Source organism: Centruroides sculpturatus, unplaced genomic scaffold (genome assembly GCF_000671375.1).
Source record: "Centruroides sculpturatus isolate CEXI.00-Female unplaced genomic scaffold, Cexi_2.0 scaffold287, whole genome shotgun sequence".
NCBI lineage: Eukaryota > Metazoa > Arthropoda > Arachnida > Scorpiones > Buthidae > Centruroides > Centruroides sculpturatus.
The window spans coordinates 63,892-76,554 of NW_019384456.1; the positions used below are offsets into that span (position 1 = coordinate 63,892).

At 29.5% G+C, this 12,663-nt stretch overlaps 2 protein-coding genes across 4 annotated transcripts in view; both read left to right on the forward strand.

Moving 5' to 3' along the window:
• Positions 1-1,838: 1,838 nt before the first annotated feature.
• On the forward strand, positions 1,839-6,794 carry LOC111620681 (zinc finger MYM-type protein 1-like). The gene is made up of 3 exons (XM_023362660.1): positions 1,839-1,977; positions 4,592-5,063; positions 5,100-6,794. Exons 2-3 carry the CDS (start codon positions 4,602-4,604, stop codon positions 6,756-6,758), a joined length of 2,121 nt encoding a protein of 706 aa, XP_023218428.1. The 5' UTR covers positions 1,839-1,977; positions 4,592-4,601; the 3' UTR covers positions 6,759-6,794.
• LOC111620691 (alkyldihydroxyacetonephosphate synthase, peroxisomal-like) overlaps positions 1,977-12,663 on the forward strand; it is a 126,742-nt gene continuing 116,055 nt past the window's right edge. The window contains exons 1-2 of one of the 3 annotated variants that reach the window (XM_023362669.1): positions 1,977-2,412; positions 3,232-4,380. The gene's annotated coding sequence lies outside the window, so the exon portion shown is untranslated. Of the gene's footprint in view, positions 2,413-3,098; positions 3,115-3,231; positions 4,381-12,663 lie in introns of those variants that run through there. The other 2 variants (XM_023362671.1, XM_023362670.1) reach the window with 2 other exon arrangements.

A 12,663-nucleotide genomic window follows, 5' to 3' on the forward strand; every position in this document is an offset into this window, starting at 1 on the left:
CATATCATATTTTGCTAAGAGTGTGTTGTAATGCAAAATAATGTTTTAAAGGAATTAATGATTATGACATTTGTATCCTAATTTCATTCATTTATTTCAAAAAAAAGTGTTCTATTTAATTCCATAATGAAACATTTATTTTTATTTGAAATTTGCTTCTATTTTATAATTTGTATTAATCCAACCTAAGTAATAAAAGTATCTTGCAACTTAACCAATAGTTTTAACATAATCAATGAAAATATGTAAATTAATTATAATAATCCTTACTACTTTCAATAATGCAGATAAATTAAGAAATAATTTAGTAAAAGTATCAACACAATAGAATTATATCAAAAAAATATTAGCTTATTTTTGCTTTATAGAAAAAATTAACTGAAAGAAATATCTATTTCAGGAAAAATATTAAATTAGAATAAATATCAAAGGAAATAAAAAAAAACTTTAATGATTATAAAGATGTTTTCATATAGAATTTATAAGTTTATTTATGGTTTGTCTGATTTTATGCATATTTTAAACAAACAGCAGCTCACATTCAAACTAAAAAACAATTTAATTACTTCAATAAGTCAGAATAATTCAGTGGCATGCAATCCGTGGAAGCGTATTTTCTAAAATATAAATACATATTGTGCGATTATCTTCATATTTGAACGTACTTTGAATTAATTAAAATTAATATTTTATTATTACCGCATTACGTATCTTATTACAAAACAATGATAAGATTGCGATTGTATATTTGAATATAAATTAGTATATGCATATTCGCAATGGAAGAGCCGTATTTTTGAATGCGGGATAGCTTCCACGGCGAAAATATTTGAATCGTGTAAAGCAGCCGTATTATAGGGTGCGTATACTTTTTGCTAGCTTCCAAGCTCGCCGAGCTGACACCTAGCGCTGCCTGACGTCATACTAGCACTGCCTGACGTCATACTAGCACGTTGGTAAAAGTATACACAGTAATGGCGTCTTACGGTTTAGTATCAGCGGCTGTAGCTATTATTTCACAACTGCAATCGCTAGATTCGGAGTCTGAAGACGATGATTTATTGTTAGAATGTGCAATGTCTGCAGTTGAAGCTGAGGTGAATGCATCTAGTGGCGAAAAAAGCAAGTCAGTCGAAAAAGTAAAAGGGTATGTTGAGTACACTGTGCCAAGATACTGATCGAAGGATTTTCAGGAACATTTTCGATTGAACAGAACAACTGTGGACATTTTAATATCAAAATTAGCACCCTTACTTAATAGCAAACAGAATTCAAGAGGACGATGCCCATTGACGGTGGAGAAAAAAATATTGTGCAGTCTCTACTTGTTATCGAATCAAGCTCCGTTCAGGTAAAGTACAGATCTATATCGTTAATTGAGATTCATGTTAATAATATGAATTGTGGTTAAAATTAACAAAATGCATATATTTTTTTGAATTAAAAGAAAACTATAAAGAATTCTTAAATGAAACTTTAAACATAACTTATTTATACTGTAAAATAGAATTTAACAATTTTTAACATCATAAATTTTGTAAATTCTTGATCTTTTTGTGTCAATTAAATATAACCACACCAAATTTTTATATTTTAAAGGTAAATTTATACATACAGAAGCTAAAAATGGTACAACTAAGATTAAATACTCTGTTTGCATTAAATTACAGTTTGTCCCTCTTAATTTCTTCTCCAATAGGTAATAAATTNCCATACACGCATTCGCGCATGCGTTTTACAGAGCATCGACATCCCGCGGTTTAGCTCGTGGATGCTATCCGCCAAAATATGGTGTAACGCTTCCAACGATTCTATCCATTAGCCTTTCGTAAGGACCTATTTGACTACGTGAATTAAGATTTAGAAAGTAAAGAAAGGCTTATGTTATTTAATGTACGTTTCTTTTAAAAAGCTTTATATTTAATTATAATTTTCTTTAAAAGAATATTAATTTAATTGAAGAATATTTTGTACCAGGTATGTATATCCACCGCACATTTTATGACACTTGTGCAGTTTATGGGTACGGCTTTTTGAAAGGTTTTCTTCCATAAAATTAATCGATTCTAGACTAATTTGACTCAAACATTTCCAAAACAAGTATAATTTGTTGGAAATGATCGATATAAAATATGTTATAAACAAAAAATTGTCTGAATACCAAGTATAACCAGTTAGAAAACGCCATTGCTTTAAGCTTGTTTTCGTCGCGGAGCGGCACATCGGCGTGACGTCACATTTGTCGGTGCAATTCGGTCACCCGACTACTCATCTGACTCGTTTTCTGATAACTTATTCTTTTTGCGAAGAATTCGCTGAACTTTGGAGACGTCGCGTGATAGATCGTAATATACTATTGTATTTTTATTGTAATTAGAAACGACTTATTATTGACTATATGAAGTAACAAAGGTAAACCGCTCGCTAACAACAATAGTTCTATCATGATATACAGTAAAAACTGCTTAGGCGACCATCTGCCTTCGACGGGCACCTGTCAAAACGGGCAAAAATATCTGGCACGGAATAGTTTATACATAGTCTTCGTATAAATTACCTGTATTGAACGATCACCTGTGTAACGTGACCCGGGTATCGATTTTTGGTCCGAAACAACATACAGCAACTGTAATAAGCGACCACTTCCGTTATTTCCGTGATATTTTTAGAAAAACAATATTCAAGTAATTTTCGCGCACAAACAATAAACGCATTAATTAACACAAAATCAGTTTTACAGGCAACCTTCCTTTTTCGATTCCGCGATTGTCATTGATGTAATGAAATCGTATTATGAGAAGAAATACAGTAATAGAATAGTTTTATTATTAATTAATAATTTTTTATTGTACTTAAGAAAATATTAAATATTTAAAAATACAGTATTTTTAGATTAACGAAAACCAAAAGCAAAGTGATGGAGAGATACGACGCGCTTGTATATCGATGACGTAATACACATAACTGAGGAGCAAACGAACTTTGTTCGCTATCTGAGTTGTTCGTTAATCGATTATCAATTTACCATATGTTTGTATGGGAATTTGATTAATTCGTTCTGGAGACTCCAAAAAATTAAAAATATATACTTTCTTACTATATTCATAACTAAATGTAATAATGTAAATACATATACAGTATTCGCAGTCTTGCATTTTTATTAGTTATGTTTTTTTTTGTTTGTGGGGGTTAAAGAATCTGTCTAATGTCGATTGCTTTTCTCTTTTTCAGGATTTTCAGAAGTAATTAATAGCATTGTAATTATAGAGACCCTCAAGCCGATTAACCTTAATCTGGTTTGTATGCCATTCTAAGATCGTTGATCTGACATCCCCACTTCTTCAAAAGATCTGTAATTAATAGCAAATATCGGCATTAATCCTCTTTTTCGTAATAAAACATATCTCGCTGAGTTTCTTGGTGTTCTCCATTTAAGAGTTCTTGGCGTTCTTCTGTCGTCAGATGTGTCAGGTTCCATTATGACCTCTCCAAGGTTCTTTATTTCGCGGAAGTGATTTTTGTTACTCCTTTAGTTGCTTGAGTCTTGAAGATTGAACTGCTCCCTACTGTAGATTTGTTCAAGCCATACTGCCCAGCAACATCAGACATCTTATGCCCACTCTCTAACTTTGCTATTTTATCTTTTGAAAATAAAACTCGACGCAAAACTTGATGAGTGCCTGCTCGACAGTCTCACGAATACTATAAAAGAATTGTTTCTGTCAGAAAAATAAAAGACTGCAATTACAAGCGAGAGTTTCAAAATTCAGTGGAATACTATCTGATCAGTATATTCCGGGTTGAGCATTGATGTTGATGTCTCCAGTGCTCCGAAAAGTTTCGAATTGTTGCCTGAAGACAAGGAAAAATCAGTCAGTATTTGCTATTTTTGTTGCTTCTTTTTATGTTTGTTCAGTGAAGTATTCGTTATCCAAACATGTGTTCGTTGTCCGATCGTAAAAATCTTTCGTGAAAGTGTTTGTTATCCGATTTGTTCATTAAATTAACCGATCACTCACTGTATTAGTCAGATGCAACAAGAGATGTATAATGTCTTGATGTAAATAAATATAATTCAATTTTGTTTAAGACATGAAAGAGATTAGGCCATTTAAAAGCAGAGCAGAATTATTAGTTATATATTGCATTATCATATGTTATTATATGTTAATTTTAATCCACATTTAAAATGGAATGATGTCTCCAAAGTTCAGCGAATTCTTTGCAAAAAGAGTAAATTATCAGGAAACACGTCTGAGATGAGTAGTCATGTGACCGAATAGCCACATGCTTCGTGCTTCATATGTATCGACCGTCTGATGTGCGGCTCCGCGACGAAAACAAGCTTAAGCAATGGTGTCTTCAAACGGCGTACACTTGGTAAGTATTTCAACAATTTTTTGTTTATAGCATATTTTATATTGATCATTCCCAACAAATTATACGTGTTTTGGAAATGTTTGAGTCAAATTCGTCTAGAATCGATTAATTTTATGGAAGAAAACCTATCAAATTTTCGTACCCCCTAAACTGCATAAGTGTCCATTTTATTTCACGAAGTAAGTTTTTATAATTTTATTTTTAATTTTAGCCCGTATATCATGGCTACTGATTTGGAGTGTAATTGTAATATTGAAAATTTATTAAAAACAAGTTTTAACTCAAGACCATATAATGAACAAGAAAAAATTATTAAAAGTGAAAGACCAAAACCTAAATTAAATATAAATACTTCAACAAAAAAATTTGTTCGACATTTTCACGATAAAATTTATGAAGATACAAAATGGCTCTGTGGATGCATAAAAATGCAAAAATTGTTTTGTTGGCCTTGCCTACTATTTTCACATGAAAGTAATGTGTGGAATAAGCATGGTTTTGACGATTTAAATAATTTGTGTAAAGCTCGCAAAAGACACGAACATCGTAAATCTCATATAGACTCTTTCATAAAATTGAAGAAATTTGGAAATCAAAGCAGAATAGAATTTAACATTAGTAATCAATATAAAACAAACATTGAAAATTATAACAAGGTAGTTACGGCTAATAGATACATTATATCTAAATTAATAGATGTTATATGTTTTTTATCAAAGCAAGAATTGGCATTTAGGGAATCTATCAAATCTAATAACAGAGGTAATTATATTGAACTTGTTTATTTATTAGGTATGTTGGATAATCAATTAAAAGTACATTTAGAAAAGTCTATGGTTTTTAATAGCTTATCAAACAAAATTCAAAATGATCTTGTTGAATCAATAGGAAACATTTTATTGCAAGAAATTAAAAAGGAAATTGAAAATGCAAAATTTGTTGCTATAATTGTAGATGAAACAACTGATATTGGTGACGGAGCTCTGATGTCGACTGTATTTCGTTACGTGAAAGAAAATGGTAACGTTGTTGAAAGATTTGTCGGCTTTACTGATGTGAGTGAGAATAGAGATGCAAATTCATTATTTACTCACATTAAGAGTTACTTAGATGAATTTCAATGCACTGAAAAATTAGTGGCACAAACATACGACGGTGCTGCCGTACTGGCCAGACAACATAATGGAGTCCAAGCAGCAATTAAAGAAATATCAAAACAAGCTATTTTCGTACACTATTATGCTCACAGATTGGACCTAGTTTTCTCTCAATCTGTTGGATATATAAAAGAATGTAAAATATTTTTTCAAACTATAACAGGATTTTCTTCATTTTTTTCTAAATCTTCTAAAAGATCTCATGCTTTAGAGCTAGAAGTCAAAAAACGTTTTCCTTCAGCCACACCTATTAGATGGAATTGCAATAGCCAGATTGTGAACTGCATTGTGAAGTATAAACAAGAATTAAAACTTTTGTTGTCAAACATGATTGAAAGTCCAGAACAATGGGATTCTGACACTACAATTGCTGCAAGAGGATTATACCATTATTTAATAGATTTTGATTTCCACTTTTTATTACTAGTTTTTCATCAGATATTTGCACAGTCAGATATACTATTTGATATATTACAAGAAAAGAATTTTAATATAGCATATTGTATTACTAGAATAAATCAGTTTATTGACTTTTTACAAAAGTATAGAAATGATTTTGATTTGATTTGGGATGCTTTGGAAGATGAAAAATTTTTAGAAATTCAACTAGCAAAACGAATGAGATATACTGATACTGAGTCTAAAAAGGAGTTATATAAACGTCTGTTTTATGAAATAATGAATATATTGATACAAAATTGTATTGACAGATTTTCAGACATAAAATCATTAACATTTTTATCACTTTTAGATGTTAATAATTTTAAATCTTATGTAAAACAATTTTCCGAAGCAAGTTTTAATTCTTTAAGTAAAGTGTATGGAGAATTTTTTGATTTATCTAAATTACGTAGTGAATTGCGATATTTATATTCATGTCCAGACTATATTGGCAAGTCACTCCTAGACATAAAAAATATTATAATTAATGATAATCTGAACAAAGATGTACTAAAAGAATTATATGATTTAATATCGTTAGTTTTTACAGTACCATCTACGAGTGCATTTGTTGAGTGCAGTTTTTTAACCATGAAGCGAATTCATACATTTGCAAGGAACATTCAGTCAGAGGAAAGATTGTCATCACTAGCATTGCTTTCGATAGAAAAAGAGCTTTTAAATACTTTGAAGGAAACAACGACAAACAATTTTTATGATAAAGTAATTAACGACTTTGCAGAAAAAAATCACCAAATAGAGTTAGTTTATAAAAAATAACAAAAACAAGTTTTTATATCTTTGTTTCATGTCAATATATCTTATATCTCATGTATATCATGTATATTTCATATATATCATGTTACTATATCAATATATTTTAGAATTAAAATAAATTGTTTATTTTTGTCATTTCCAGTATTTGTTCATAATTTTTATGGAAACACAGTTTCAAAATGTCACCACACGTCGCTGTAGAATATATTTAAAATGTAAATTTAAAACTTAACAGCATTAATGAGTATTCAGCAATGGAGACAACTATGTTTACAGGTAACTTGCCCATTACCACATGACACCTATATCACATGAATAAAACCCATTAATCAAAATATGGTTTAATAACAAATATTAATTCTTGATTTATTTTTTAAAATCTGTAATGAATTTACACCTAGTTTTTGCTTAGTCTTCTCCTTTTATATTTTCTCATTGCTATTTTCTTTCAACATATATTAATAGCTAACTTCTCATAGATGATCATAATACATATGTTTCACACTATTTCTTGCAATCATTTTTCAGTAGTCAGATGAGTACAAAAATTTTCCAGAATGATCTATACTGAAATATGGACATGCTTAAATCTCTTTTGTGCATTTTAATTTTACACAATTATTTCCAGGAATCATCAGTTTAACTATAAAAGATTAGACATACATTTTAAAGCAGGATAAAAATGTTTTTTAGAACAATAAAAATATTAACTTGTACTGGAATTAGAAAGAATTAAGCAAAATTATCACCTTTTTAAATATTCCAGCAAATAATTTAATATTGTAAAAACGTTTTTGATCATCTTTAATGATCTTCATCAGTTAAATAATAAAGTAAAAAGAACATTAAAGAAATAGAACTTAAATTAAAACTATGAAAAATAATAACTGCGCATGAATTTGTGATGATGTGCGCTTAAGGGAATGAATACAAAAAGATAGGGATATAAGAATATAAAAAATAAAAAGCTTGACAGAATTGCATTAAAAATTAATGCCTTGTAAAAATTACAGTTTATCTTCATAAAATGATTCCCATGCTGCAGATAGAGAGTGGGCGTCCCTATGATTGATACACAAAGTTTTCCCTTGGGCTTCTTAAACCTCAAACTTTTCAAGATATCTGATGGAGTGCTTGTTAGATGTGGGTCTAATGATGGAAGCTTCGTCCCATATAACCTCAACTCCTTGCTGGTTGGCATAAGATGCTAAAACAGTGCTATTATTGTTCTTTCTAATAGAGTATTTATGTTCTTTGATTCTTTGTTCCAATCTTCTCAGAGTAGCACCTATATAAACACTATCTGAATCAAAACAACGGTCTTTGATTGGTATGGAGTAAATGCCGGAGGTAGCGATCTGGTTGTCATTCTTTTTGTCATTTCTCAGTAACTTGTATACTGTAGGATTGCGGTGATAAACAATCCGTAAATTATTGATATTTGCAATATCATTCATCATTTTTCTTAAGAACGGATGACAGTTGATTACCATCATTCATTTATTGTTAATTAAGGGAGACTGTATTGTTGGTACAATTAATTGTTTTGTTAAAGTTCAAAAAAACATAAGTAATTGTTAGTGTAATAATTGTATATAAGTAATACTTGATAATTGTGCTAATTAAACAATTAATTGCATTGTTAAAATTTAAACACTAAATTACGATACAATACGATCAATTGTTAATTAATTAATGTGTTGTAAACACAATACTTTCTAAACTTTAACAAGTATCTAATCTGAAAAAAATTTTTTATATTTTTTTCAGATTAGATACTTGTTAAAGTTTAGAAAGTATTGTGTTTACAACACATTAATTAATTAACAATTGATCGTATTGTATCGTAATTTAGTGTTTAAATTTTAACAATGCAATTAATTGTTTAATTAGCACAATTATCAAGTATTACTTATATACAATTATTACACTAACAATTACTTATGTTTTTTTGAACTTTAACAAAACAATTAATTGTACCAACAATACAGTCTCCCTTAATTAACAATAAATGAATGATGGTAATCAACTGTCATCCGTTCTTAAGAAAAATGATGAATGATATTGCAAATATCAATAATTTACGGATTGTTTATCACCGCAATCCTACAGTATACAAGTTACTGAGAAATGACAAAAAGAATGACAACCAGATCGCTACCTCCGGCATTTACTCCATACCAATCAAAGACCGTTGTTTTGATTCAGATAGTGTTTATATAGGTGCTACTCTGAGAAGATTGGAACAAAGAATCAAAGAACATAAATACTCTATTAGAAAGAACAATAATAGCACTGTTTTAGCATCTTATGCCAACCAGCAAGGAGTTGAGGTTATATGGGACGAAGCTTCCATCATTAGACCCACATCTAACAAGCACTCCATCAGATATCTTGAAAAGTTTGAGGTTTATGAAGCCCAAGGGAAAACTTTGTGTATCAATCATAGGGACGCCCACTCTCTATCTGCAGCATGGGAATCATTTTATGAAGATAAACTGTAATTTTTACAAGGCATTAATTTTTAATGCAATTCTGTCAAGCTTTTTATTTTTTTTATTCTTATATCCCTATCTTTTTGTATTCATTCCCTTAAGCGCACATCATCACAAATTCATGCGCAGTTATTATTTTTCGTAGTTTTAATTTAAGTTCTATTTCTTTAATGTTCTTTTTACTTTATTATTTAACTGATGAAGATCATTAAAGACGATCGAAAACGTTTAAATTACAATATTAAATTATTTACTGGAATATTTAAAAAGGTGATAATTTTGCTTAATTTTTTAGAACTTGAAATATATATAATGTATCTGAATAAATAGCATAAACAGATTGTTTTTCAAATATGTTTGAAGTTGTAAAAATTTGTAAATGTATATAAAACATATACAACCTGTTTATAAATAAATAAAGATAATATATTGCTCAGCATATTTATTTTGAAAAAATTTATAACTTACTTAATTTCTAATTCTGATTCATCTCTTTTTCTATCAGTCTGTTTAGTTAATTCTTCAGTATGTTGTTTCAATAAATTCACATTTCTGGAATAATTTACTTTTTTCTTCTGAGAATCCAATATTTGTTTCCAGCTAGTTTTGTTTTTCTGAAATATTTAATGCTTCAAATAAATCTAAAATTTTTGGATGAAGTCACAGTAGATTGATAAGCTGTTGTTACATAACATGCTAGATTAATTACTCTTTTAAATATTTGAAGTCAGAAATAATCATCAGCTTTTTTAACAAATGATATAAATGATATAATAAGTCATTTATTTGGATGAGATCAAACCATTTTTAATACAATAGACAATATTTTAGTTATCTTCTATTTAAAACACTTCTGTGCTTATACATATGTAATTATAAGAGCCATTAAGACAGGAAAATTAATATCACGATGAGTCAATAAGCCCTTAGTAAAGAAAATATAATAGATTGGAAAGATGCAAGAATGTTGGAAGAAATGAGAGAAAGAGGAGAGAGAAGTAAGGAAGCATGGATATATGAAAAGACTTTAAGAGGTGAATTAATTAATGGCAAAGACTTTGAGATATTACCAATACTTGGAAATGACTCTTAAACAAACTTCATTAATTAAGATGACATTTTTCCCTCCTTTGTGTTTTCAGACCTTTTGCAAATCTATGGTGTGGTTTTAGAGGAAAGAAATGAAAATTCAAGTAGAATAATTTTGATTATCCTGTTATCAATTTTGGTGATAATGTCGTGTAAAAACTTTTTTTTTAGTAAAAGTTTTATTTAAAATCATTTTTTAATAGTAAATTATTTCAAATGATATTAGTTAATGCTAATTGGTAAGAAATGACAAGTCTAGAATAATTTACTTTGTTGAAGGGAATGTTAAATAATAGAAATGAGCCTTTTATTAAATAAAAGTTATCTTTAATGTTTTTAACCTTTTAAATTTGAAGTTTGTAAATTGACATCAAATGATAACATTTGTGAAATGTTCTGTTTATCAATAAGACAGTGTATTATTTGATTTCATATTACTTTATATTTCAAATATATCAAATCAATTTACAAAGTAGTTTTTTATGAATCATCTGATATCAATTGATCATTTAAAATTTTATCAATTGGCAATAACTGATATCAATTGAAGTCATATGAAATTATCCAAAAAAATCATTTCATAAGTGATATTATTTCATCAATTCATACCAAATGGTAATGTCTCATACAGGGCCGTTGAGAGTTGTATGGGGTCTGGGGTAGAGTGGGGCCCTTCTGCCATTTTTTAAAAAACAAATTAAATGCATAGAACATATCTTTATAGTAAAAAACAATGTTGAACCTTTTATTTTTTATTAGTAAAATTTGCATTAATTTACAGAAGTAGAAATCAGTATGGGCCCTTAAATTTTCTCTGGATCAGGGAAAAATCCCCAGTTCCTCTTTTTCAATGACTCTGATCTGATATCATTTGAAACTGTCCAAATGTGTTGAAAAGTGAGATGTGCGAAGCATTTTTTCCAGTAGGAAGTAGATTAATAAGATGATGGTATATCAATTGTCTAGTTACAATGGGTTCCAGAACAAGCCATGCACATGAAGGTTTGGTGTTTAACCCTTTCCATTTGGAAAGAATTAAAAAATTAAATTAAAATTTAAATAGTATATTGTAGTGATACCGGACCTTCTCGTCCTCCCTCTCCGGGGGTTTTCGTCAGGGCAGATGCGATCTATCCATCAACGCGATCTATCCATCGACACACGCTAACGAGGGGCCGTTAAGACCCGGGAAGAAAACACGGGAAGAGGAAATTTTTGAGAGAGGAATTCGGGACACGAGAGGGAGTGCGAAGTAGTGGTCCCTGAGAGCGGAATAAAGTTTTTTGTGGAAATATTGGACTAGTTGATTAATTAGTGAGACAAACCGACGGGGTGGAATCCGCTGGTTAAGAACGGGTTCCCTACATATATTATATATGTTATTTATTATTTATTTTGTATTGATTCAATTTTTTCTTTCTCTATTGTATTGTGTTACTCTTCCTATGTTGTAAAAATTAATAAATTACATTAAGAAAAAATGTGTCTTTTTTAAAACCCACACTTAAAAATCCTGCACATACACCTATTCCAGATGTATGTAAGCAGATATTGATAACTTTACTATCAAGTTAGTCATTTTTGTATCTCCTGATAAGCTTGGTTGCTCTAAAAATTCTCCAGGCTCTGTTCTTGATCTAAGTGAGCTCCAACAAAGTGTATTTATTTTCTTTATTATTTTATGAAGTAGGAATTTTATTTATTATTTATACAGGATGATCCATAAGTTGCTTTACCATTTAAATGTTGAAAATGTTTTTATTAGTTAATTTATCTATATATATAAAAATGAATGTATGTGTGTCTGTCCTTCATGCATTACCACACTGTTTATTTGATTGCCATGAAACTTTGGGAAGTTGTTTAATATTCTCCAGCGAAGGTTTGTGGCATAGTACGATTGCAATGAAACTTTGGAAAGTTTTTAAATTTTTTAATACACTCCCGCAAAGTACATTTATCCTACGATAGATGGCGCGCGTTTACACGAGCATTCGAGTAGTGTGTTCGATCCATTTTAAATTGTGAAGACCATTTTTCCCTTTCAAAAAATATCTCTATATATGCATTTGTTGTTTACGATATTTGTAATAATTTTTGTTTAATCACTTTATTTCAACTTTTTTTTGCTAATTATGTATTCGCTCGAACTTCGTTAAAACCTTAACTGTACCCCGAACAACAACCGAAGTTGTAGGAAGAAATTCACGTATTTTACCGATCTAGGTATCCCCCTTTTTCCAAATTTTAATATCGATTCAAAATAATTTAAAAAGACAAATTACAATAAAACGGTTTATTATCCAACTATCAGAAATTTCACA